At 31.7% G+C, this 23256-nt stretch overlaps 2 protein-coding genes across 5 annotated transcripts in view; both read right to left on the reverse strand.

Moving 5' to 3' along the window:
- Window positions 1-10772, reverse strand: part of LOC111717912 (uncharacterized) — a 37084-nt gene extending 26312 nt beyond the window's left edge. For 2 of the 4 annotated variants that reach the window (XM_023493375.1, XM_023493373.1), the window contains exons 1-8: window positions 10659-10771; window positions 10502-10547; window positions 10193-10265; window positions 7580-7639; window positions 5389-5485; window positions 4477-4575; window positions 2350-2415; window positions 707-760 (exon numbers count right to left, since the gene is read on the reverse strand). In XM_023493375.1, the coding sequence (XP_023349143.1) occupies window positions 707-760; window positions 2350-2415; window positions 4477-4575; window positions 5389-5485; window positions 7580-7639; window positions 10193-10265; window positions 10502-10547; window positions 10659-10682 (519 nt within the window). In that variant the 5' untranslated portion in view covers window positions 10683-10771. Of the gene's footprint in view, window positions 1-706; window positions 761-2349; window positions 2416-4476; window positions 4576-5388; window positions 5486-7579; window positions 7640-10192; window positions 10266-10501; window positions 10548-10658 lie in introns of all 4 variants that reach the window. The other 2 variants (XM_023493372.1, XM_023493376.1) reach the window with 2 other exon arrangements.
- Window positions 10773-15296: 4524 nt separating this feature from the next.
- Window positions 15297-23026, reverse strand: LOC111717907 (uncharacterized). The gene is made up of 5 exons (XM_023493368.1): window positions 22647-23026; window positions 19580-19643; window positions 18923-19026; window positions 17521-17581; window positions 15297-16042 (listed from the first exon to the last, which is right to left on the reverse strand). The coding sequence occupies exons 2-5, from the start codon at window positions 19622-19624 to the stop codon at window positions 15590-15592; spliced, it is 663 nt and encodes a 220-aa protein (XP_023349136.1). The 5' UTR covers window positions 19625-19643; window positions 22647-23026; the 3' UTR covers window positions 15297-15589.
- Window positions 23027-23256: the final 230 nt, after the last annotated feature.

Below are 23256 nucleotides of genomic sequence, written 5' to 3' on the forward strand. Positions count from 1 at the left end.
CCAATGAAATCTATAGATTTCAGGGGGTTTTCAGGCCCCAACGGTTGCTGAGCCCCCCCCCCCTGGAAAGAAAAAAATTGTAAGCCCCCCCTGGACAAATTTCTGAATACGCCCCTGTTGACATCCCCCCATCCAGAGTTGTTATTCGTTTTTCGTTTCGTTTTTTTAAATAATCGTTTCGTCTTTAGAAAAAAAATATCGTTTTTTAAATCTATCGCTTAGAAAAAATTATCGGATTTTTCTTTTTTAAGAAAATCGATCGTTTTAGTTAATGATCGTTTTTAAAACGATCTTTATTTTAAAAAAACTAATTAATTAAAATTTTTTTCCGAAAGATAAGGAAATTATTGTTGTCTGAAATGGTTTGTTATCGAGAGAAATAACCCGAATAGTTTCTGGCCTCAGATTTTCCGATTAAAAAAAATGTATTTTCTTTTACAAAGGTCGTTAACAATCCTTAACGAAGGGTCTTTGTTAAAAACGGTCGTAAAAAAAGGGTTGTTTTCAAAAACGTTCGTTTCGTTTTTTAAAACAATCGTTTCGTTCTTCATTTTTTCTTTGTCGTTTTTAAACCGAAACGAAAATTTTTCAAAAAAGGGAAAACGATCCATCTTAAACCCATCCTCTCTTTTTCTTTACTTACACTGTTAATATATTTTTTATTTTTTATTTTTATTTTTTTTTATTTTTATTCTTTTAAAATCACCTTAGTAATAGAGTTTCTTTTTTTACCCAAATATTGCTGAAGATTTTGCTCGTCCTAGATAAATAAAAATACGTTTCATCGACCTAAAATCATCTTTCTGGATCATTTTTAAAATTTGCCGAATGTAATCGAATATTAACGAACATGATTAGATATTTTAATATCTTATTCTCGCGAATTTGATATTTTAAGGAAACTAACTAAAGTTGCTGGTTACTATAAATATATTATTTATTTTAAAGGTTATAAAACCTTATAACACCCAGGGGTGTACAAGAAGAGTCCGGGAAGCCATGTGTACCCCCTAAAAATCCTCTCCTATAGCCCCCCCCCCTAGCCCAAGGCCAAATAAAATTAAACATAAATATAAACTGTTTTCTTTTCAATTAACAATTTGTTCATTTTTATTGAGTTTTTTAAATTATTTCAATTTTACCTTACCTATAAGGGTGTTTTAAAAACCTAACACGTAAAAAAATGTTTTCAGAGGCCTTTTTTTTATACCCGATCAAAACGAAATCACATTGTCTCTAGGATGTTACGACTTTGTGGTAAATAAATTATCGGATTTGATTAACCCTGCTCTTAATAAATGTTCTTTGTCTTTTGGGGATGGAACTGATTAGCCATATAGTCCTAACACTTTAGAGACATTATGATCTTAATTTAATTATGATCGTTTGAAAAAAGAGAAAAAAGTGTGAAGTGTTTGGTATTTATTGATTAACACCCTTTATTTACAATTTGTCTTGGGATTTTGTTTAAAATCCATACCAGAGTGACCAGAGTAAGATGTACAGTCGAGTTTCCCACAAAGGATGAGATTGTAAAGACGACCCAAAACTCTAAAAATTGACGATTTTAAGCTTGATTTTAGGTTTATGCAATCAATAGAATATTCCGATGGTTTAATTAAATGATTAAGCACGGAAATAAACCAGTTTTGGCCGACAGGGAACCCTGAATGCAATAAAGCGGATTAAATAAATTCCGTACAATCGTCTCTGATCATCATCCTTTGTGGGTAACAGTGTATGACCAGTATTTAAGGAAAGTATTACTATATTAAAGGATTGTGAACTGGGAGAGCATTTCCGACCTTTTCATTTGACAATTTCTTAAAACCTCCCCAGCACCCGATCTATTAAATTTATTTGTCTCGCTTCTTTTTTCTTGAAAAACTGGGCTATGATCATGCACAGCTGGGCCTGGGGGGGAGGGTCTAAAACGCAACTCCCCCCCTCCCCTCCCCCGTCTATAAATAGATTCAGACACCCCAGTCTTAAAAGGGTTAATATTGAATTTAATTTTGAATTTTTTAGAGGGTGAAAAAAAAAATTTCGACGCGCGCCAAAAGTTCCCCCCCCCCCTTTAACAAAACCCTCCAGTACGACCCTCAGAACATATGAGCTTTAGATGATTTTAGTTATCTATACATTGACTAATGACGCAAAATACATAACATTTCATAAAATTTTGAAATTTTGAAAAGCTTACATTTTCAATTTAAGATTCTTGGCACGTGACCCAACATGTGTAAATGTAATCCACAGATTTCAACGAAGCAAAACTTTACACGTTTTTTAAATGATTATGAAAAAAAATTTACACGCTATATTTATGTTCATGGAAAAAACGTTAACCTTTTTTAAACTATCACTTCTATTCAGTTTGTCTCGCCAGCCGCTTACTTTCTTCGGAACACTAACCTAGTTACAGTGGTAATTATTTAGATTAATAACAATACAGATATAACGGTGCCATGACAAACTCCTGAAAGACAAACTCCTGAAAGACAAACTCCTGAAAGACAAACTCCTGACAAGACAAACTCCTGAAAATACAAACTCCTGAAAATACAAACTCCTGAAAGACAAACTCCTGAAAGACAAACTCCTGAAATTATGAAATTTTTCTCTGAATGGAATATGATAAAATTCATAAACTTTAGGAGAAAAAATCCGCAAATATCCTAGAAAAAATTCTCAATCTTTAGTAATTTGAATATGCTTCAAGCAGGAAAGTATTACAATGATCAGAATAACCAGCAAATTTATTATTATTTATTTTTTATTATTTAGGGTTAGGTTAGGTTAGGTTAAGACACTTTCTGGGCCGAGCGCTGCGGCCGTGGGATAGGTTAGTTAAGACACTTTCTGAGCCGAGCGCTGCGGCTAGGACAGGTTAGTGGGCCGATCGCTGCGGCCACATGGTCAATTATATCCATGTCTAACATATAAGATCAATGTACAAAATTGATAGGAGGGGGGGGGGTCCAAAAATCGTTCTCTAGGAAATTACCTAATTGTGTAATTAGAATAGAATATAATTTAGATTTTAATTTTTTTAAATTTGATATTATGGAGTTTGTAGTTCAGAAGTTTTTATTTTCAGGAGTTTGTCTCGTCAGGAGTTTGATCATAGATTATTAACAACACAGATATAACACTAGATGTCGTCTTTACACGATTTAGGGGCTTTCGTTCACAATAACCCTGAGGTAGAAGCCCGAAGGAGTTACATGCATTCTTTCTCTCTGTCTTGTAATTCAACGCTGGATGCAAGTAACTCCTATGGGCATTCTGTCTTGGGGTAATTGTGAACGAAAAACCCCTAAATCTTGAAAAGACGACATATAATGTTCTATCTATATTTTTGTTAATCTATGGGTAGTTGGATAACAGTGGAATAATTTTTGTCTTTTTTTTAATAAGAATTGAAGTTAAGAATTTTAATATTTAAAACTTATTATAAACATCAAAACGGCTGAACTAATCGGGCCCACAATTTTAGTGTGACTTTAAAAGATACCAGGGAAGGTTTATGGTTGGGTAGGATTGAAAAAATTTGCCTTAGCAGAACTTAACCATATTTCATATAAATGTGTCCTGTCCACATGTTTCATAAAAAATCGATTTATTTACATTTAGATTTTTTTAAAGTGTCATTCTCATATTTGACTCGTGACGTGAGTAATACAAATTTATTGAAAATCAACTCAATTTTTCATATTTACATTCCTTAGGACATATCAAATATCCAGAGGGTAGACACTCATTTATGTATATTTGTATACAGTGCATCCCACTAAACAGTATAAGCATGATAATTTTTAAATGTTTTGAAAAATATTTGCGGTATTGATTTGTAAATCTAGTTTTTCAACAAAACTTATAAAATGCCCCAATTTAAAATGTTGTCTGCTTTTCTTATACTTCATTCACATTGAGACATCATGATCATATAATCATTGTGTTTTAATATTATAATGTTTAAGGAATCACCCAGTACAGTGTACATATTATCAAGTTTAAAGAAACGCCCTGTACAGTGTACATATATTATCAAGTTTGATGAATCACCCTGTACAGTGTACATATTATCAAGTTTAAAGAAACGCCCTGTACAGTGTGCATATTATCATGTTTAAGGAATCACCCTGTACAGTGTACATATTATTATGTTTGAATAAACACCTTGTACAGTGTACATATTATCAAGTTTAAGGGAACACCCTGTTCAGTGTACATATTATCATGTTTGATGAATCACCCTGTACAGTGTACAGTGTACATATTATCATGTTTAAAGGAAAACACTGTACAGTGTACAGTGTACATATTATCATGTTTAAAGGAACAACCTGTATACAATTTACATATTATCATGTTTTAAGGAACACATTGCACAGTGTATATTATCATGTTTAAAGGAACACCCTGTACATATTTATCTTGTTTAAAGTGGGACACCCTGTAGTGAATCCATACCTTTGCCACATATTCCAGTTGAAGAGATCTGCGTTGTTTTCTCATCTCGTTTAATATATGTGTGGCCCTGTCTTCAAATGCCTTGGATGACGTCACCTCCTTATATGGTAATTCAACATTTTGGCGGGAAATAAAAATATTCGATATTTTTAAAACTTGAATTCACACGTTTAACCCTATACTGATTGGGTTATCCCGGAGGAAATAAACCAGTTTTGGCCGACAGGGAACCCTGAATGCAATAAAGCGGATTAAATAAATTCCGTACAATCGTCTCTGATCATCATCCTTTGTGGGTAACAGTGTATGACCAGTATTTAAGGAAAGTATTACTATATTAAAGGATTGTGAACTGGGAGAGCATTTCCGACCTTTTCATTTGACAATTTCTTAAAACCTCCCCAGCACCCGATCTATTAAATTTATTTGTCTCGCTTCTTTTTTCTTGAAAAACTGGGCTATGATCATGCACAGCTGGGCCTGGGGGGGAGGGTCTAAAACGCAACTCCCCCCCTCCCCTCCCCCGTCTATAAATAGATTCAGACACCCCAGTCTTAAAAGGGTTAATATTGAATTTAAACCTCCTTTGATTTTGCACTTAGAGTTGAGATTGGGGAGTGTGATTTATGAACAAAGTCTAACTTTTCAAGGCCTACTAAAAAATAAACCTCTACTTTTAATGGTTTGGGTTCTTGGAAGGGTTTGAAAAAGATCAAAAAGTACGTCGGAGAAATATTGAAAAAGTGAAGAAGTTAAAGCGTTGTTGTGGCCATGGATCATGTACGAATATTAATACTATTTAAAGTCAGTGACATTATTTTTAATTTTTAAATTTTTTTAGGGGTTTGAAAAATAATTAAGTTTACCTTTGAAAAGAAAGTTTTGAATATTTATTATTAAATATTGGATTTCCTTTAATTTAACCGCCTCAGGCCCAACTCTGACTGTTGTGGACTTAGTTAGTTTGAGATTCTTAAAGGAATATTTCTTCTCATCGAATATTGAATGTCTGGTAAAAATTAACAAATAACACCAAATACGTTTAAAGAGTCAGTCAACGTAATTTGAGTAACTTTTCATTTGCTATTTACATAGGGAATGACTGCAAAGAAAATTTTTAAAGGGACTGTAAGCGTAATTTCAAGTGACCCTCCATGCAAATATGATAATGTCCGATTTACAACGGTATCCTTTATCCGATGAAGTATGAATTAGATATCAATGTTTTTGTTCCTTTAAACTGTTTATTTTCATGTGTCTGTTTTCACTACGAAAGTGATAGCGCATGTATTGCTTAAAATACACATTGGAGAAACTAATAAAAATAAACACTTTTCGAGACAGAAAAACATCTGTATTATCCTCATTGTCTGTTTACGACTTAATTTTAACAAAGAAAACATTATGCAACATTATTCTTCCCTGTAAATAAAAGTATTTAAATTCTTCAAATTTTCTATCTTCATGGTGAATGGTGACTCGCTTTGGAGATCTTTTTGGAAACTTCTCGAGAACAGGTTGTTGTGACTAGTTCACAATAGAACTTCTCAAGATATTCTCAAAATTCTCAAAATTCGGAGAATTTCTCGAGAATTATTAAATTTTTCTCCTGTTTTTCTAGTAACCATGGGTCCCAAGAGTTTTTTGAGATAAATTCTCGGAAAAACTTTGGTGAATTTCCCCCAAATAATGTTATTGGTTTGGTTGTGTCCAAATTGTAATGTTTAGTTGGATCTATTTTATATCTGTAAGGCACTAATAGTGTAAACCTGAAGGGCTCTACATGATTTGACAACATTTTGCTGAAACATAATTCTAGGTTTGAAATATCAGAAGTTTACTACAAGATATAAGGATTGGAAAATTAGAGTAATCAGAGCTGAAAACTATAGAATGGAATATCCTTAATCCCGATCGCTTAATCTGAGTATCTGCAATGTGCACACTTTTGATAATCTTCTTAATCCTCTCTTTTGGTAATCCAAAACTTACGTTCGTTCAATCAATCATTAGGTAAATTGAAATGACACCATAATTATGCAGAAAAATTCAAAACTGCGTTTTCAAAAGTTTAAGAGCGCATCTCTAATTACTAGAAATTAATCTTAAGACTAAATTATTCTTGAGATTAGCAAAAAGAGAGAATTAAGCATTGATCTCGATATCCATCATTCTAAAGTTTTCAATGCAGGTTCTTTTACTTATGACAAATAAAGTAAGAAACGTTTTTAAGTTTAACCCTATCCCTGCTGGGGTACTTGAAAACCAGGATATTTGACCCCACCCACTAAATCCCATGTTTTATGTCAAAATATGACAAATGATACATCATTAGAAAGCTCTTGTGCTCTACTTTAAGAAACGCAAAATCCAGTCATATAGTAAAAATGTTTGCAAAAAAAATTTGTCCAAAAAATGAAAAATTATACATTTTTGAAAAGCCCTTGACCATGCCATTTGAAATATGCAACGATTTTGCAAAATTTTAAATAACCTGATTTTCAATCAACAAAAACTAAAAATGTGCTAATTTCCTTTGACAAGTTGTTTGCAAAAATTTGCAATTTTTTTTTCGCAAAACTTGTGCAATCCGTTTCCTTATGTCATAGGCTTTCCAAAAAGCTAAATTTTATCAAAATCTGACAAGTAGAAGTGGGTCAAAACAAATATTTAGTTTTTTACAGGCAAAAGCAGTCATTCAGGCAGTGTGCCTGAGGACTCAGGCAGTTAGTATTAAAGCCCGGTTTTAGACCTAAAGGGAGGGCTTTGGGTATGTAAGAAAAGTCAGAAAATTTCAAAAGCCTCAGACCGATACTTTTTGAGTTATGTAAAACAAACTACAGGGGGGGAAAATTGACCCCCCCCCCCGCAGGAATAGGGTTAAACAAAATATTTAGTTTTTAAAATTAGTCTTAAATCACATTTGAGGTTATTGGCCGATTATGTAACGAAATGTTTTATAAAAAATAAAATGTTGTAATAAAAGAATATATTTGTCAATTTTTGCATCTTAATTCCTTTAATTACTAGATTTTTTGTTTCATTTCATGGAGTAAAACGAAAACAGAGAGAAAAAAATTGTAATTTTTGTTTGTTAATTTTCCTGAGTGCATCTCCTCTTCCCTCTTGAACCAGTCCTGAGGTTATAGGACAATGTTTATCTCTAAATTAAAGGAAAAGTTTAATCCTAAGACCGAATTTAATAAATTGAAGGATTAGCATTTCGTTCAGTACATTTTCTTATAATAACATTTTGTCAAGTGCACATTGTCTAGGTATCATTTCTTATTGGTAATATTTTACATAGGTAACATTTCTTGCAATTCGAATAGGCAACATTTTTTATAAGTAACATTTTGCATATAGTAACATTTCGTCAAGTACACTTTGTCTGGGTAACATTTCTTATTGGTAACATTTTGCATAAGGAACATTTCTTATAAATAACATTTCGTATAGGTAACATTTATTATTGATAACATTCGTCTAGAGAACATTTTATATTGGTAACATTTTACTAAGGTAATATTTCTTATTGGCAAAATTTTGCTTAGGTAACATTTCTTACTAGTAAAATGTGATTTCGTATAGTAAAGATGAAGTAAGATATTTTGTTAAGAAAACAACGAATATTTTACTAAGGAAAGTGAGAACCATTTTTGAAAATCCGCAAAATTACAAAAACCTGAACCATATGTCTCTATAATACGTTATACTATAAGTCTACTCGTGGAAAGGATGTCATAATTTGACAGCAACTATCGTTAATATACCTTAAATCAAGGTTATAATGCAAGGATTGTTTATGTAAGCATGTTTTGTACTGCAGTGTACTGTCTCATGGGCTGTAATGTAAACACAAGACGGATGTCACAACCCGACATGGGATCCATCTGTCACATAAAAAATCAATGAAATATTCTGGTCATAGGAAACTATTATGTGAATTTTCAAAATTATCAAAATTAAATGCTTTAACCTCCTCGGATACTAGAGGAACACTGATGCATTTATTCTTGTTTACAAATTCCGCCCAGAGAGAACTGGTTTCAATATGTACGCAAAGTATACGCAACTGCAATTAACTTTCCTTGTATTATAACCTTGCCTTAAATAGTACTTGAAAAAATGTTCATTGTGCAAAGCAAACAGAAGTTGTAGGGCAAGGATTGCCACCCAGAGATCAACAGGAAATCAATTCGAGCCTATACATGATAAATGGCTCACCTAGTCAAGAACAGGACCCCAAAAACCTGGAGCAGGTGGCTCACGAACTTTAAAATTGGATAAATAAAAATGTACCTGTACAAGATGTTATCTTTACGAAATCTTGCATATGCACAAAGTAATAAGGCAAGGAAAGTGTTGCTGTTGCGTATTCGGTACATATTGAAACCAGTTCTCTCTGGGCTGTGTTTGTAAACAAGAATAGAGATGTATCAGCGTTACTCTAGTATCCGAGGAGGATAAAAGCATTTAATTTAAAATTTTTGATAATTCACATAATAGTTTCCTATGACCAAAACAGTTTATTTATTTTTTATGTGACAGATGCATTCCATGTCAAGCCGTGACATCCGTCTTGTGTTTACTTTACAGCCCAGAGACAGTAATAAAAATGCACACACTTTCCAAATAACTATCTTTAAATTAGAATTCTTTGCATATGCAAAATGTTACCTATACAAAGTGTACTATACGAAAATGAACCTGTAAAATGTTAAACAATACAAAATAATACTGATCCGACTGAGCCACCCACCGTCGGTTCAAATCTTTACGAACCTTAAAGTTTGAACCAGATACTTTAGTGACCTAGCTCAAATTCATTAAATTTGGTTCGAGATCAAATTCAAAATCTTAAAAAAAATATCTGGATAAAAAATTTCTAGAAAGGGGGATGTTCTTGAATTTTTAAATCTTTCGTTCCCCGTTCGTTAACAAAGCCCTTTAGCTGGATCATTTGTGTATATACACTTGTTCTTTTTGTGTTGTTCAGTTCTTTGAATTAAATATTGTTAAGATTGTTACTGTTTATTATCTCACAATTTAAAGGGGTGAAAAATATCTTTGGGAATTTTGAAAAAATTGAAGAAAAAATTAATTAACAAATAAAATGTCTTTCTACAAAAGAACAGATTAAAATGTTTTGTTTTTCTGTTTTAATTTCTTAACCGATCATTTTTAAAATCTTTTAAGACCCATATTCCGTTTAAATCAGCTTTATCTTTTTCAACTACGATGCTGTTGTTCATTTATTAAAAGCTTATTTTATTAATACTTAATTCAGATATTTGAAACTACGTATTCAAACTTTTTTAACAAATGATGATTTTCTTTATTTTCTAATTTTTTATTTTATTTTATATTCGGCCATTAAAGGGACTGTAAGTGTAATTTCAAGTGACTCATTTTGAATAGATGGCAATGTCCGATGTACAATGGTAACCTTGAAACCTTAATCTGATCAACAAGGCGGAAGATACTGTCGTTTTTCTGACAAGAAAATTGTTTATTTCTGTGAGTTTCTCTATTTCTTCTTATAAAGAAGAAATACGCAAGTCATATTCGTAGAGAAACTGCAAATGACAAAAAACAGAATAAAGAAACAAAAACATAGATATCTAATTAATCTTTAATCAAAAAGCTTTCAAAGGTATAGTTTTAAATCGGGCATTGCCATTTTTGCATGGAGGGTCATTTTGATTGATAATACCTAACTTTCCCCCATTTTGGTTTTATTTTAACACAGTCTGCTGTAGGAATTGGCAAAGAAGGGTTGTCTGCTTCTAAAAATAACATGTTTAGACACATTTATTTGATAAAACTGTTTTTAATCAAATCTGTATTAATCACTTTGAATGAAGACGATGAAGTAAGTAAAGAAAATGACGTTTTTTAAATCATTGAAACAGATCATTTTGAGGTTATTTTCTTTTTATCATTTATATTAAGATACTATACTGCATATTAAAAATGATCAATTTAATGAAAGAAAAGAATTTAAATTCAATTTTAGTTTTACCTTTGTCTAAATCGATGCTGGTATCTTGCTGATCTTGATTTTCATTCTTTAATCATGCTTTGCTTATCTTTACGATGGACATTTTTTCTTTCTCACTTATCTTTTAAAATATTGAATAGACTTTACGTATAGAAAGCGGGAAGGATAGCAAAGCAACATGTTGGGGTTTGTTGCCAAACATTTTGTGGAAACAGGAAGGTGTCTAGTCCAAAACCCGGGATTGAAAAATTCAAGAAAATACGAATCGGGTTTAAGTTGTCGTTGGGCCTTATTTACGCCTTGGGCTTTTAGATTTAGTTGCAAATAATTTTCCACAGAGTTGATTTAAAAAAAAAATCGGTTTAATTTGGCGGATTTGCGTGGTCGGAATTGGCGCATTCCTGGTTTTGATGAGAACAATACTGAACATTTAGCCTTAAACTCACGAAAAACAACCAAGGTCGTTTTTTTTCAGTGGGCCCTACAACATAAGTCGAGCCATAAAAGCTCGGAAGCTGTCAATCACGTGACACACGCTGTCGTCAGAGTTGGTCTATGATTGGTTCTTGAAAATGGGTTTAAGGTTTTACAACCCGAGGGGAAGCTCTTAAATCGCGTTCTCAGCAAAGACGAAAAAAATTCTTTGGAATTGCGCAAATTTTAACGATAAAATCTGCGAAAATTTGAGAACGAATAAAAATGGCGAATTTAAGAGCAACAGTTAAAAGCTAAATGTCTTAATAAAAAAAGGGAGTTCGAAGCTCCTATAAATGTTAACAAAATTTAAAACAATGAAAACCCGCCTCAAATGTTTTTTCATTGACAATTTTTAGTTTGTTTATGCAAGCTGAATTTCCTTGGTTTTATTTCTGGTGGCAGCTTGGGATCCTTGTGATTTGATGGCACCGTCCAGTTGTATTTGAAGTATACTGTCGCATATATATTATTAGTTCTTTAGAAAATAAATCAGAAGAATTTTGATTGTTATAGCAATCTGTTAAACTGCATGGATGCACACACACAGAGAAGTCAAGAGAAGCTTTCTATTAAAAAAGCTTCTCTTTGATTACTTGTAATTTGAAAAAAATGGTTTAACAATCAAAACTTTAATAAAAAGTCGTTTTCATTGTTTTGACGTAATCGCCTTCTACTGTATAACAATTATAATTGGTCGCTTTTAATTAAAAGAGGATATGGAAGTAATTTCAAGTGGCTCTGGTTAATACAAAGATTTAGCCAGCTTATAAAAAATCTCATCTAATTTTAAAGACAGGGTCTACTTTGAACTGTCGCAACGCAATGTTTCCGCTCTAACTCATTATAATTCTTTTCTGTAGCTATTGCATGTACATTTAGTATTATAAAGCACCTGTTCTTAGTTTTACCCTCAAAATATATATACTATAGAATAACAGGTGGCAGAGCCTAAAACTTAAGACAGGGTATCATTATGAAAACCAGTTTTAAAACCCGGGTTTTACGAATGGGATTAGGCAGTTTTGTGGATATCAATCTTTTTGTTATGAAATATTATTTTATTGATTTTCTTCATATTTTCCATTTTTTTAGAACCTCTTAAATCAAAATCTACGCAAATGTTAAGACCCCAAAATGGAAACTTGGGAGTTTCGTTCAACAATACTCTTTTAANTCTAGTCGTATTTTAAAGTAACTCTCACATTTCATGGACTGACATGTCCGGCACAAACTATATTCTTTAATGAAGGAGATATTCATGTTCATTTCTTTAAAAAATTTATTTTATTCTATAGTGGTTTCTCTTCCACAGTATTGATGAGATGAAGGGTTGTGAACTGTACACGCCCCTTCTTAAATGGAGTGTGTCACTTGAAGACACAGCGAGCATATTGTCATCCATTGATTTAATTTTTTTAAATTTGTTGTATTAACCTTCTTGCTGGGCTCGTTTAAGTTTATAAGTTTAAAGGTAGTGACCGGCAATGTCAGATATCTGAACTAATAATGTAGTATTCTGGAGAAATTTTTTAGGATTCATTTATAAGACATATAAAACGTTTTAATGATGCATAATTACTGAGTTTGAGCGTAAATTCGACGTTCAAAATAATCTATTTGTATGGTTACGTTTGGTCAATCGATTTTTTTTAATTAGATAATTAACGAAGACAAAAAATGTTAAAAAAATCTACAGTAAACTAATTAAATGTTTAGATGAACATATTTCTCAATTGAAAATTTCTCAATAAATCAATCAATTATTTATTAATTTGTACGCAGATTTCTTCAAATTCATCAAATATCGTCTTTTCAATAACAATTCCGGGAAATCTACAGAAAATGTTTGTGAAGAATGAGACATTACAGAAACAAATAAATGAATAAGATTACTTATTTTCAATGATAATAGTTAATATTTATTTTCTCAACATATTCCTAAAAAACTTATTAGCTTACTTTTTACTACATTTTTCGTCTTCGTTATTGATTAAGTTAAATAAAACCGATTCTCAAAATCATCCCTCAAAAATTAACAATCTATCTAAAGATTAAATTTGTGCTCTTTCAGAACAAATATGCACCGTAAAAAACTCTCATAGGTCTCAAATGATTCCCAAAAAATTTCTGCACAATACTATACATTCTCAGTTCAACTACCATACATTGCCGGTCACTCCCTTTAAAGTGTCCAACAACAACTTAACTGCAACAAGTTTTAATACATTCGCAAATTTTTGCTAATCTTTTTAACAGAATTGACAAAATTTAAATAAAAGGATTGTTTTTGATAACCCAAAAATAAAATTAAGATATTTTAGTGAAAGAAAGTCCCCCGGCCCTCTCTACCACCCCCTCGAGAGCAGTTTATACTAGATCTATCCTCTGAAAACTGCAAGTAAAGTAGTTTATCCGGAAATGTGTTTGAGCGGAATTCTATATTTCGGCCTGAATAGGCTCGTATAGGCCAGCTTTACACACAGATTACAAGTCATGCAAAACGAAGTTAACAAGTCATAAATCAGAAATATACAACATTTAAGGTTTAAAATACAAGTGTCCAGCCTAATTTGATGAGAATTAAGAGTGATCGAGTCTTTGCCACAAACTCTGAGTTTTCAAACCCTATAGCTTTGCAACCTAATGTCGTAGGTAGACCTTAGATATCTTTAATTATGAATTATGTTAGAAAAAATAATATAAGTTTGAAATATTAAAGGTTTATGCAAACGGGTTGCAAAGATATAGGGATTGGACAGTTTTTGTTTATTGCAAAGTTTTAATTACAAATCTAAATATACTTTGCAGCTCTCCTGTCGTTCTGTTTGTTTGTTTGTTTGTCTGTTTCCCCAAGGAAGGGTTATGGATGCCCAGAATTACAAAAATTGTTCTCAAAAAATTCTTTACTCTTTTACAATTTTGAAAATTAATAAAAATTTGTAAATCCGTGAAAGTTTTTATTTTTGCTTTATCGAAGATAGATTGAGCAATAATTAAAAGTTAAAATAGAAAATAGCCTATCATTTAAATATTTTAAAGAAAGAGGTTTTTGAGTTTATTGAATCTAGAAAAAAAAAATTACGCATTTGAATTCATCTAATAAAATCAAAATTATCTAAATTCGTAATATTTTTGTTAATATAAAGATAGAAAAGGGAAGACCCCATATTGAAAAGGCATCAGGCTTAAACTTTGTTTAAATGAAAACGATGAATAATTACCAGGTTAATATTGGGCCACATCATATCTACTCTTGACTGTTTTGCAATAAAAAATATCTATAAATATTGATGACATATTTTCCCCCTAATCTGTCAACGTCACCAAATAACTTGAGAAGAACGAATCCTGGCCAAAATTCAATTTTTCGCCACACAAAAATTATTTTTACGTTTCTTGGAAGAAAAGTGCAAGAGCTGCGAAACATTAAGATGATCCAAAAACGCTGTGAGTTTTTACAATTCAGTTTTGTAACTTTTTGTTCATAAAAAAGTTGGGATCAGGGGCAGCTAATACAATTTTCTAGGGGGAGGAGGGGGGTTTTAAAAAATTAATTCAATTCCCTCCCCCCTCTCCTCTTCCATTATCGGACTGGAGGATCATTTTTATATAATAAGCTCTTCGCTCATATATCTATATTTATTTCAATTGTGAACATTTTCTCTTATTGTAAAATAAAAACAAACCAAAAAGTTCGCTGATTTTATTAAACAAATTTCATGGATTTTCAAAATTTAATTGAAATTGGGGTCATATGAGGTGCCACACAACTTTGGGCCTGATCGGTTCAGCCGTTTGGACGTTTATTGGACAGACAGACAGATAGACAAACAGACAAGCAAAATATATTTATAGATTCATATGTTAGCTATAGCTGGTCAAACGGCTGGACCGAATTAGCTGACATTTTTTAGGAAACCCATAGGTTGTGTATCTTGGGGGGGGGGGTCAAAAAATTCTTTTTCATTAGAAAATTAGTAAAAAAATGTAAAATAAAACCCCACTACATTAAGATAGCTAAGTCTACCACTTATAGATATCCTTGGAGGATTATCATCAGTGATACTTTCTTCAAAAATAGTCCTCCCCCCCCCCATCCCTCCCTAAAGGAGATTTAGGCGCTAAATTAGGGAAAAGTAAACAAATAGGGAATTAAGAATACATCATTAAGTAAAATGTGTCAAAAAGAATAAAATAATTTGTCTTAATTTGACGTTAAATTTTTTTTATTTTACACTCAGTACATCAAAAATATTTCCCTTCGGTACCGGGGGAGGGGGGGGGGGAGATGTAAATTATTAAATAATAAACACCCAGCTTTTCCTAAAATTAAACATAAGAGATATTTTCTAGAAAACTCTGAATTTCTTTTGAGGATTTAAAAAACATTTTTCGTAATTTAATTACGTATCAATACTGTTTTCCCTGGCATTAAAAACAATGATTATTTCAACAGAAAGGATCGACGAAAATTACTTAATTCATGGGAACATGCTTTGAACAATAATAAAAAGATTGGAGTAAAAATAAGATTGGAATTATCTGCATCTTCCAAAAAAATATGAACAATCCCTTAATCCAACAAAAAAAAACTCCTAAATTGTTCCCAGATTTTCTGTTAAGCCAGGAAACTTACCGAAAATTCTCTCTCTGGTTAGTTTCCAATTCTGAGAAACCAGTTTTTACAACACGTGGTTTCATTTTTGAACTTTCGACAAATCTTGGTTTATTTTCCGGGTATGGAAGCTTTGTAACAAGTGTTTCATCCGATTCCGGATGTAAATGCTCTAGATCCGGATTATGATGGAATCCTGGATAATGAGGATCTTGAACTAGTTTCAGACCGGATGCCGAATTTTGCGGATTTTGAATCATATTAAAAATGGATTCTTGATCTGGAACTGGTTTATGATAGTCTCTCGCATTCTCCGAATCTGGATTTTGACCGGATTTAGGGAACGAAATAAAATCTGGAACCGGTTTTAGACTGGATTCCAGACTTTGAATTTTCTGAGAAGAGTTAAAGACATCTCTAAGCTGTCGTCCAGCAGTTGAAGCTGGGTTGGTACTAGGGTTAGCTGACACCTGAAAAATCATATGAAATTGTTTGGTTTTGATTTAATTATAAAAGACAACAACTGCATGTGTCTAATTTTACAGCACACTCCACACATAAGGTATGGAGGTGAATTTTCACAAAATGAATTTATCAATATAAAAGGAAAAAGTGTATAGCACATCTTTTAACATTATATAAAGTTAAACCCTAAATAAAAAACTGTTCCCGCATATTCATGGCTATTTATTCGATGAGTGTAACTATATGAGAAAGATTGATTTAATAAACAAAACAACTTAAGAAACTTACTCATAATACACAAGCCTATCCAGACAAAACTTGCTGTATGGGTTTTATTGAAAGTAACCCTGAAACTAGTTAGTTTTAACAAAAATAAGCCCTCATTCTCATAGTTAGCTAATTCATATGTAATTGCAACTTTATGGCGTAGACCTTCTTTAAACTTTAAGTTGTGTTGGATCAAATGGTAAAAGTATTTAAAGAAATCATATCATATTGATAGAATTTGAAATTTTAAGGGTTTATACAGTGAAACCCTTAATAACGAATACATCGGAAGAATTTATCAAATGTTGTCTTGAAATTTTTCAATGAGTTGTATACTATATTACGTAAATTTCAGTATTTGCGAAAATAAATAAATAGCCATGAATATGCGGGAACAGTTTTAAAGAGTTCCATATAATCATATGATTAAAAAGTAAATATCTGCAACATTCCATTATCAGAGAGTGAAGAATACGACATTTTATGAATTCTTTCGATGTATTCGTTATTAAAGGTTTCACTGTACCATTGCCCAGATAAAGGGATTAAAAAATTTAGAGTTTAGTGAATCTTTAAATTGGAAAGTCGTCGTTGTAACATAATAAATTGGACAGCCGTTGTTGTAATTTTAAATTGACTAGTCGTCGTTGTAACTTTAAATTGGACAGTCGTCGTTGTAACTTTAAATTGGACAGTCGTTGTTGTAACTTTAAATTGGACCGTCGTCGTTGTAACTTTAAATTGGACAGTCGTCGTTGTAACTTTAAATTGGACCGTCGTCGTTGTAACTTTAAGTGACCCTCCATTTATAGAGGTAAGCCTGATTAACAACAATATCCTAAATCTGTTCAATAATATGAAAAGTGAAGTCGTTTTCCTAGCTTGAAAATGGTTAAATTCTGTTCATTTATCCATTGTTTCTGGAGCAAAAAATGCGAAAATCACTTTTGTTGAGAAACCAAAAATGAACATATTTAGATTTCAAGAACAAAAATATGGATATATAATAATATATTGCATACTTGATCAGACAAAGCTTTTTAGGGAACCTTTATGAGTTGGCCATGTCTCTCTATATAAGGAGGAACACTTGAAATTACGTCCCTTTAGTTGACGCAAAACATATTTTGATTTTAAGTTTTTAGGTTAAAAAATATTTTTTTTATTATTTCAGAAGTTTTTTTGAATGTGTGATAAATTAGGCCTAGCCCTGTACCTGGGAAAATCGATCTACAGGTTTATTGTATCCTGAGTCTTTATTTGGAGATTTTCCATATCTAAAGAAAATAGAATTTTTAGAAAATGTTACAGAGATAACCAAAAAACTGTAGAAAGGGAAGACGACATCACAGCAATACTCACAATTGATGTTGCTAAAAAGCAAATAGTTTTCCTTGTAAGTTATAATAATTTAGCGAACTTTTTCCTTCAATTTTCATTCACTATGCCTTTCAACAAAAAAAATATCTTTTTTCTTCATGGAAAGCTTTATATGTCCTGCTACATATTCTATAGATTGCTATCAAAGAAAAAAATAACATCTTTTAGAATCTCTTTTTTGTCATTTTTTGGTAGATGGGGCGACCTTTTCATTAATTTTGAAAGAATTTTTCAATTCTGTAATTTTAAGTAATTTATGTCGAGTTCTCCTTTAAGTAATTTATGTCGAGTTCTCCTTTAAGTAATTTATGTCGAGTTCTTCTTTAAGTAATTTATGTCGCGTTCTCCTTTAAGTAATTTATGTCGAGTTCTCCTTTAAGTAATTTATGTCGAGTTCTCCTTTAAGTTTAAAGACAATTTTGCCTTAGCAACCAAGAAGTTCGGAAAAATGGATTGAATTTATAAGATTTCGTTTTCTTAAAATGCTGCAGATATTCTTTTTTTATTAAATAATTATATGGAGCTCTTTAAAACTTTTCCCTCGTGCATATTTCGTGAAACTTAGTCATTTTACAACAAAAAAATGGAGAACCCCAAGGTTATAAGGCAAGGAAAGTTATTTCAGAGGTGTACGCATCTTTTGTACTGCAGTGTACTGTCTCTGGGCGGTAATGTAAACACAAGACGGATGTCACAGCCTGACTTGGGATTCATCTTTTACATAAAAAATCAATGAAATAATCTGGTCACAGTTCTCTCTAGGCGGAAAAATTCCGCCCAGAGAGAACTGGTTTCAATATGTACGCAGAGTATACACAACTGCAATTAACTTTCCTTGCCTTATTACCTTGGAAAATCCAATGCTGAAAAAAAAACTAACAGTAAAATAACAAATTTTTAAGATGACAATTTATAAATTCTTTGGATTCCTCTGAAGTTCTGGTGGTAACCTGTAGTTTAGGCGCAGATCAGATAGATATAGATTTAGGGTTGACGCGACCTAGTGTCTGAAAAGTTTAAATGTGCCGTAAAGCTTATGTAAAATAGCACAATTGTGAAAATAAAACGAATATATTTGAATTTCCATAGTTAATGTTACTAAGTTCCACGCGTTCTCCCAGAACCACTGAACACACTGGACACACTGATTGTTTAGTTAATAACTTTCAGGCTAGATAGGCAGGGCGGTCCGCGTCAATGATCCATCTATGACTACCTAATCTTTGAGTTGAGGGTACCTTGAACTAATCCTATGCGTTGCAGTAGGTGAGTTGGAGTAGGTGGACCTGTATGAAGAGGGAGAGGAGGAAAGAAGTACTGAAGAAGATGATGTTTCATTTCGCTAAAAAATAGTATTTTGGTGAGATTTAAAATAATGCACAGAGTTTCCTTCCTGGGCTTTGGTCCTTCGTAAATCAAAGACTTTGTGTCTTTTAAATCCTTCTTTGCAGATCTACACATCTTAAGTCAGTGTTCCATTAGTCCCAGGATATCCAGGGTTACTCGCATTCGATTGACACTCTCTACAGGGTGTCAGGATAAACATAAAATTAAGTGAAGAATTCGAAATCGTCTTTGTTAAGAATTAGCATTGTATAACCAGATTTCAGAAGCCATAATATGATAATATAATTATAAAATTAAAATTAAATTTTTTAAAAGCCCTTCAAAAATGCATGTAGATGTTTCTACACTTTGATATTTGTTTTAAAAAAAATGTTCTTACTTTTTTACCCTCCCTAGCACCCAAATAATTAACGTTATCGGTCTATTTTTTTCTATGAGCTAGCCATGAAAAATTGGGCTATAAACATGCATTTCAACCCTAACCTATTCTTTAAGGCTTACATAGATTCAGACCCCCCAGCCTTTCTAGCGATAATTTCATTGTTTACCTGTAGACCAAGCCAGGGTCTAGGAACTGCAGTAACTAGAACCATTCTGCTGGTCAGTCAATTTCTGAACAGGGGAGTGTACAGGATTTATTATAAAATTCAGGGGCGTACACAGGATTTATTATAAACGGGGGCGTATTCAGTATCTAATCTTAACAGGGGCGTATACAGGATTAATTACAAACAGGGGCGTACACAGTATCTAATCTAAACAAGGGCGTATACAGGATTTATTATAAACAGGGGCGTACACAGGATTTATTCTTGACAGGGTATTTGCAGTATATATTTAAAACAAGGGCATATACAGGATTTATTATAAACAGGGGCGTATACAGTATCTATTCTAAATAGGGCGTATACAGGATTTGTTCTGAACAGGGCCGTATACAGTATTTATTCTTAACAGGGTGTATGCAGTATATATTTAAAACAGGGGCATATTCATGATTTATTACAAACAGAGGCGTACGCAGTATCTAATCTAAACAGGGGAGTATGCAGTATTGATTATAAACAGGGGCGTATACAGCATCTATTCTAAAAAGGTGAGTAAACAGTATTAATTCTAAACAGAGGCGTAAACAGTATTTATTCTAAACAACGGCGTATGCAGGATTTATTCTAAACAGGGACGTACACAGGATAGTTTATAGTTTCGTTAACGAAGATATGTCGTTTTTTTTATTTTGTATGGTCGATAACGATCGTCAACAACATACATTTTTTTAATTTAAACTTTTAATTTTCTCAGAGAGGAGAAATTTTTGAGTCTCTTTGAGTTTTAGTCTTTTTGNTATAAAAATATGTAACAGCAACATTATTGTTTGCAAAGTCATGAAATCATTTCATTCATTGGTCAATATTCAAAACAAATAAATTTAGTAAAATGTATTTTAACCAACATTTTAACAGAAGATTGAGATTTAGATAATCAAGGTTGATTCACATTCTTTTCTAGCATATCAATTTAAATTTGAATTAAGTACAATTAATATCGCTTTTTTCTGCCTTTTAGGTCAATTTTTATATATATAGTCCTGTTTTTTTCTAGTAATGCTTACATGTACTTGTAGTGAGTCTATGATCTTTAATTCTCAACAGTCTGTATTTGTACTGATTCTATGGTCTTTAACCCTATCCNTAAATTCTCAATAGTCTGTATGTGTACTGAGTCTATGTTCTTTAATTCTCAACAGTCTGTCCTTTTACTGTCTTTTAAATTCCTAAATTCTAAACAATCTGTACGTGTACTGAGTCTATTATCTTTAATTCTCAACAGTCTGTATTTGTATAAAGTTAATGAGAAGAATAAAGTTGGTGTATACTTTTACTGAGTCTATGATTAAATATTGTCAGCGATTTTCACTTTTACTGAGTCTATGATTAAATATTGTCAGCGATTTTTACTTTTACTGAATCTATGATTAAATATTGTCAGTGATGTTTACTTTTACTGAGTCTTTGATTAAATATTGTCAGCGATCTTTACTTTTACTGAGTCTATGATTAAATATTGTCAGCAGTGTTTACTTTTATTGAGTCCATGATTAAATATTGTCAGCGATGTTTACTTTTACTGAGTCTTTGATTAAATATTGTCAGTGATGTTTACTTTTACTGAGTCTATGATTAAATTTTGTCAGCGGTGTTTTCTTTTACTGAGTCTATGATCAAATATTGTCAGTAGTGTTTACTTTTACTGAGTCTTTGATTAAATATTGTCAGCGATCTTTACTTCTACTGAGTCTATAATTTAATATTGTCAGCAGTGTTTACTTTTACTGAGTCTTCGATTAAATATTGTCAGTAGTGTTTACTTTTACTGAGTCCTTGACTAAATATTGTCAGCAGTGTTTACTTTTACTAAGTCTTTGATTAAATATTGTCAGCGGTGTTTACTTTTACTGAGTCTTTGATTAAATATTTTCAGAGGTGCTTACTTTTACTGAGTCTTTGATTTAATATTGTCAGCGGTGTTTACTTTTACTGAGTCTTTGATTTAATATTGTCAGCGGTGTTTACTTTTACTGAGTCTATGATAAAATATTTTCAGCGGTGTTTACTTTTACTGAGTCGATGATTAAATATTGTCAGCGATCTTTACTTTTACTGAGTCTATGATTAAATATTGTCAGCGGTGTTTACTTTTACTGAGTCTTTGATGAAATATTGTCAGAGGTTTTTACTTTTACTGAGTCTATGATAAAATATTGTCAGCAGTGTTTACTTTTACTGAGTCCATGATTAAAAATTGTCAGCGATGTTTACTTTTACTGAGTCTTTGATTAAATATTGTCAGTGATGTTTACTTTTACTGAGTCTATGATTAAATATTGTCAGCGGTGTTAACTTTTACTGAGTCTTTGATGAAATATTGTCAGAGGTTTTTACTTTTACTGAGTCTATGATAAAATATTGTCAGCAGTGTTTACTTTTACTGAGTCCATGATTAAAAATTGTCAGCGATGTTTACTTTTACTGAGTCTTTGATTAAATATTGTCAGTGATGTTTACTTTTACTGAGTCTATGATTAAATATTGTCAGCGGTGTTAACTTTTACTGAGTCTTTGATTAAATAATATTGTCAGCGGTGTTTACTTTTACTGAGTCTTTGATTAAATATTGTCAGCGATCTTTACTTTTACTGAGTCTTTGATTAAATATTATCAGCGATCTTTACTTTTACTGAGTCTTTGATTAAATATTGTCAGCGGTGTTTACNAATGTAGATTTTTTCATCTTGATTTTTTAAGTATATCTGTTCCGTTACGGATTTTAATTATTTCTCTAAATATTATTAAATGTATAGCAGTACAAGAGATAACTGTAAAGGATAAAACTGTAAAAAAATATGAAATAAATTGAAATTCTAAGATTGCAATCTAAATAGAAAATTAGTATCGATCATTAAGATGCTTAAAAACGAAAAAAGATAATTTGGTTGAAGAACAATGAACAAACAGTGGATAATCATAACTTCTAAATATTTATTCTAATAAATTAACATTGATTACTTTTTTCTTTTTCCTTTTTTTGATCAACAATTTGTATTGTGAGACTCACCTGAAGCTAATGATGGCCTAGAGAAGCTAATATATAATATACAATCACATTGTTTTCACATTTATAAATTAACTTTCTTGGTCTGTTAAAAAGAATGTTATCAAAGCTGGCTAAGCCCGATTCTGGACGGTACCCTTAAAAAGTATGGATTATATCTTAATTTTGAAAACTGGTTATTTAAAGTTGAAGTTTAAAGTCCCTTTTTGCTGTTGAAAAATGATAAACACTTATAGGCATTATCTAAATAAAACACGTTTTAACCTAGAAAAACGACAATATCTTCCACATTATAAACGTTGTGAAGTGAACTGACTACAGATAGCTAATTCGTTCATTTTCAACTGTTTGAAGAAATATAAAAATTTTAACGTTTTATTAAGAAAAGCAAAACATTTTGTCTTACATATGTTTACAAAATTTTTAAAAATTCTCTCAATAATTTTTTGAACACTGAACTGTACCCAGCTTAAAATAGTTTGAAAAAGCCCTCACAATTTATTCTCAAATTCTTACAAAATGTCCAAAATCCGAAAACATTTTTGGATATTTGATTTTTTTCTTCAAACAGTGTGTGATCTAAAAATATTTCATTTTCAATATTTGAGGTTGA

Source organism: Eurytemora carolleeae, unplaced genomic scaffold (genome assembly GCF_000591075.1).
Source record: "Eurytemora carolleeae unplaced genomic scaffold, Eaff_2.0 scaffold886, whole genome shotgun sequence".
NCBI lineage: Eukaryota > Metazoa > Arthropoda > Copepoda > Calanoida > Temoridae > Eurytemora > Eurytemora carolleeae.

What these genes read in the sequence shown, in the direction of transcription:
- LOC111717907 (XM_023493368.1), bottom strand. Translation starts at nt 19,624, where the DNA reads ATGGTTCTAGTTACTGCAGTTCCTAGACCCTGGCTTGGTCTACAG. An exon ending in ACGCATAGGATTAGTTCAAG is followed by an intron (nt 17,582 to 18,922) that starts GTACCCTCAACT and finishes TATTTTCTTTAG; the next exon opens with ATATGGAAAATCTCCAAATA. An exon ending in CTGTAGATCGATTTTCCCAG is followed by an intron (nt 16,043 to 17,520) that starts GTACAGGGCTAG and finishes ATGATTTTTCAG; the next exon opens with GTGTCAGCTAACCCTAGTAC.